This window comes from Monopterus albus, unplaced genomic scaffold (genome assembly GCF_001952655.1).
Source record: "Monopterus albus unplaced genomic scaffold, M_albus_1.0 scaffold270.1, whole genome shotgun sequence".
In the NCBI taxonomy this organism is placed as follows: domain Eukaryota; kingdom Metazoa; phylum Chordata; class Actinopteri; order Synbranchiformes; family Synbranchidae; genus Monopterus; species Monopterus albus.
The window spans coordinates 1,969,325-1,972,643 of NW_018128150.1; the positions used below are offsets into that span (position 1 = coordinate 1,969,325).

The 3,319-nt window shown below is 45.0% G+C and overlaps 1 protein-coding gene across 1 annotated transcript in view; it reads right to left on the reverse strand.

The window, feature by feature from the left end:
* Positions 1-6: 6 nt before the first annotated feature.
* alk (ALK receptor tyrosine kinase) overlaps positions 7-3,319 on the reverse strand; it is a 538,088-nt gene continuing 534,775 nt past the window's right edge. The window contains exon 30 of the mRNA XM_020621985.1: positions 7-2,819. Within this exon, the coding sequence (XP_020477641.1) occupies positions 1,740-2,819 (1,080 nt within the window). The 3' untranslated portion in view covers positions 7-1,739. The remainder of the gene's footprint in view (positions 2,820-3,319) is intronic.

Consider the following 3,319-nt stretch of genomic DNA (forward strand, 5'->3'; position numbering starts at 1 on the left):
TACTGAGGACAAAGCAAAGTACTTTTCATTAGCCAATATTTAACTTGCCCAGGAATGCATTTGTCTTAGTCACTAAGCAACGTGACACACGCATGACAGCTCATCATTGCTTTATAGCAGACATACTGACAGGATTGCCAAATAGAGTCAAGCAAAAGCATCAAAAATGTGACACGCATTGTCATATTGTCATTCATTCTCCTAAATATCAACATCGCCACACTCATGGTATTATGTGATAGATACACGGTATGCAACTGTCCCTAAACCGAAAGAAGCAGACAAAACATAGACAAGTGTTAACACCATGTGTGTGAAAATGAGCAGGAGGAGTTTCCATCTGGCCCAGTGTTTCATTCACATGTGGAGCAAGAGCAATTTGTATTCAAACATTTCACTCAGTCTCATTTAAATTCAGCAACACTCATCCTATAATAGAAAAGATAAAATATGCAAATTTAAAAGCGTAGAGTGCTTCAAGATAGCAATTTGAAGGTTAAGATTGATTCAGCAATATCTGCTGTTTCTATATCCAGACAAAGAAGGGAAAGAAACACTTTTTTAAAACAAGAAATGGATTAATAAAACATTACTGAAAAAAACCATAATTAAAAAAAGTCTCAACTGTCTCAAAGCACTTGTTCAGCAAAATGGAGTGAACAAAAGGGAAGTCAAAGAAGCAGTGATTTTTAGTGCAAGCAGGGCAACAAATTCTTGCAAATCTGCAGCAATAACAAAAAGCTGAACTCTCAAATGTTAGAAAGGGCAACTTGTCTTCAAAGTCTGCTTCACTGCTGTGTTGAGCCATCTGCTCCACCTAGAAGGACACAACTAAGTATTATAACAAACCACTCAGGATATTTAGGGTTTGAATTTGGGGATTGTTCAAATTTCTTTTTGTTAGATATTACTAAAAGAAATTCTTGCATATTAAAAAAACAAACTGAAAACCAGGTGATGTAAAATGTTTGGATCTGAAAAAGCATGTTCACCATTTATAGTGCCACCTCCAAATAATAAATAAACAAATGAATAAATAAACAAGCAGGCAAGCAAACATCAATAAAGATTTTCTCAGTATTTTTTTTGTATAAATGTCTCTGTTAATCCAGTGTCCAGTTTGGTGATACTTTGAAAAATGGTCTGATACAAGTTATTTTTCACACTGTTTTCCAAAAGGATGTAGAGAAGGAACAGTGTGAGAGCTCTGCAGTAGAACTGACATGTGGCTGGCAGCTGTAGACAACCTCACTGGTCACCAGTGTTTGTGACTTAAGTCTTAAATCTCGCAAAACATAGAGACAAGAATCCTGCTAACAGTCCATTCTCACAAACAACTGATGTCCTCGATCAGAGGGAAAGTTGTCCCCTTGTCTTCCTGTGCCACAAACTCTTCATTTGATTAGTGGTGTTCTTAGTCGTGATCCCTCCAGCATTGAAAAAATACATTTATTAAACACTGAAAAGTAACCTTTACTCAACATTTTGCTTCCCAAAGCTTATTAGTTATTTGATATGCTTTAGCATCCATTGGGGATTTTAACACACCTCCAGTGGTCTCATGGGAAAATCCTGATGGACACAATCAGCTCTGTCTCATCAAGAAGGAACCAAAATGGGGGACAGTAGGGGTGATGTAGAACGGTCTCTGTCCTGACACAGTGTTTCCTTCTGTGTTGCCTAATCACACAGTCTCAAAGAAGGGGCCTGAAACAAGACCAGCAGTACAGGCGCTCTGGCTAAAGCACGGTGGCATTGTGGCCCTCCATCCTGGGCAGTCTGGGGTCCTGCAATGCCCCCATGGTGACTAGCATCGGGCGGTTGTCCTCTGACATACCTGACCGACCCAGGGTCACCGAGGTGGGAATAGAGGCCCCTCTCTGGTGAGCTGCTGAGGGAGGCAGGGAGGCGCTCTGCTGGGAGGGTGGAGGTGGAGGAGAGGGGTTGGGGTTGCCGTAGGCAGACTCCTGTGGCAGGCCTTGCTCCTGGTAGCCATAGCCAATGTTCCCACAGGGGAATCTTCTCAGTCTGTAAAGGGGAACTGGGGGCAAGGTGGCTGAATCTAAAAGCAGAGGTGGCTGGGCAGTAGGAGGTGGTGGTGGGGGTAACAGAGGTCTACAGAGACCTGGCTGCTGCTGATGGTGCAGCAGCTGGAGCTGATGCTGGAACTGCTTGTGCTGGTGCTGGAAACCCAATGCCCCTGCCACCTCAGCCACCGTCCGGCCTACATGCTCCTGTCCCTCGCCAGGCACCCTGCCACTGCTGCCTCCTGTGCCCCCCACCCCTCCCTGCCTCTGTTGCTGCTGCTTCCTCTGCTGCTGCTGCTGCAGAAACCAAGAGCCATATGTGGGGTTCCAGAGACTGGTGTTCTTCCCAGTTTGGCCGTCCTTCTCTGGTAGGTGGCCCTGGGTGAATGCCAGATTGATGTGGCCCCCCTCAGGGGTGGGCTGTGTGGTGATGTGCAGTCCCTTGGCAGTGACTGTAGAGATGGCTGTGGAGGTGACTGCATTAGTGGTTGTCATGGAAATGGAGAGCTGTGTATGAGGTTGCTGGTTCCTGTGGTTACATGGCTGGGCCTGAGCTGATGTCTGTGCTTTGGCCTCTGATGCTGTGCTATTCGTGATGGTGTGCTCCCCACCTCTCCGGTTCTCTTCTGTAGGACAGGATGGGGGTGGCTGTGGAGCCTCTCCATCAGGCATCTGGGCATTCACCATCACGGATGGAACTGAGGGGTCATCAGGCTGCATGGCTACATGCTCCTCCTCCTCAGGGACAGGTCCATACTCTATAGGCAAGGGCATGGTCACCACATCAGGATCCTAAAGTGGGGTGAACCATAAAGAGATCAGTGTCATCATTCATGGTAGGAATGAAATCAAAATCATGATTTGACAGAGTACAACTTTCAAAACAAAAGGTACAAATTTGAGGTGAGAAAATCTGAAGGTGATGTTTTTGTTCCAACTATTCCAACAGAGAGGTGTGTAGCTATCTGTCTACATAATGTGTATACACACACACACACACACACACACATGTCTTTATGCCTTTGTGTGGCCCATGTTCTGTGACTTCTTTGTGAGGGCCACCACTTCTACTATAGCTACAATGGTGCAAAACACAAATCTATTATGAGGTGGCAATAGAGAATCAAAATGTCAATTCAGAATTCAGAAAACTCTACACGTATGAGGACCGGAGCCTGTTCCCAAGCAGATTTGGTGAACTGGACCTTCTGTCACAAAGCACCAAAACAATGCATGTTATATCACCAGATTTTAGCAGATCTTTCATAACTGTCCCATCTTACTTTCCTGGT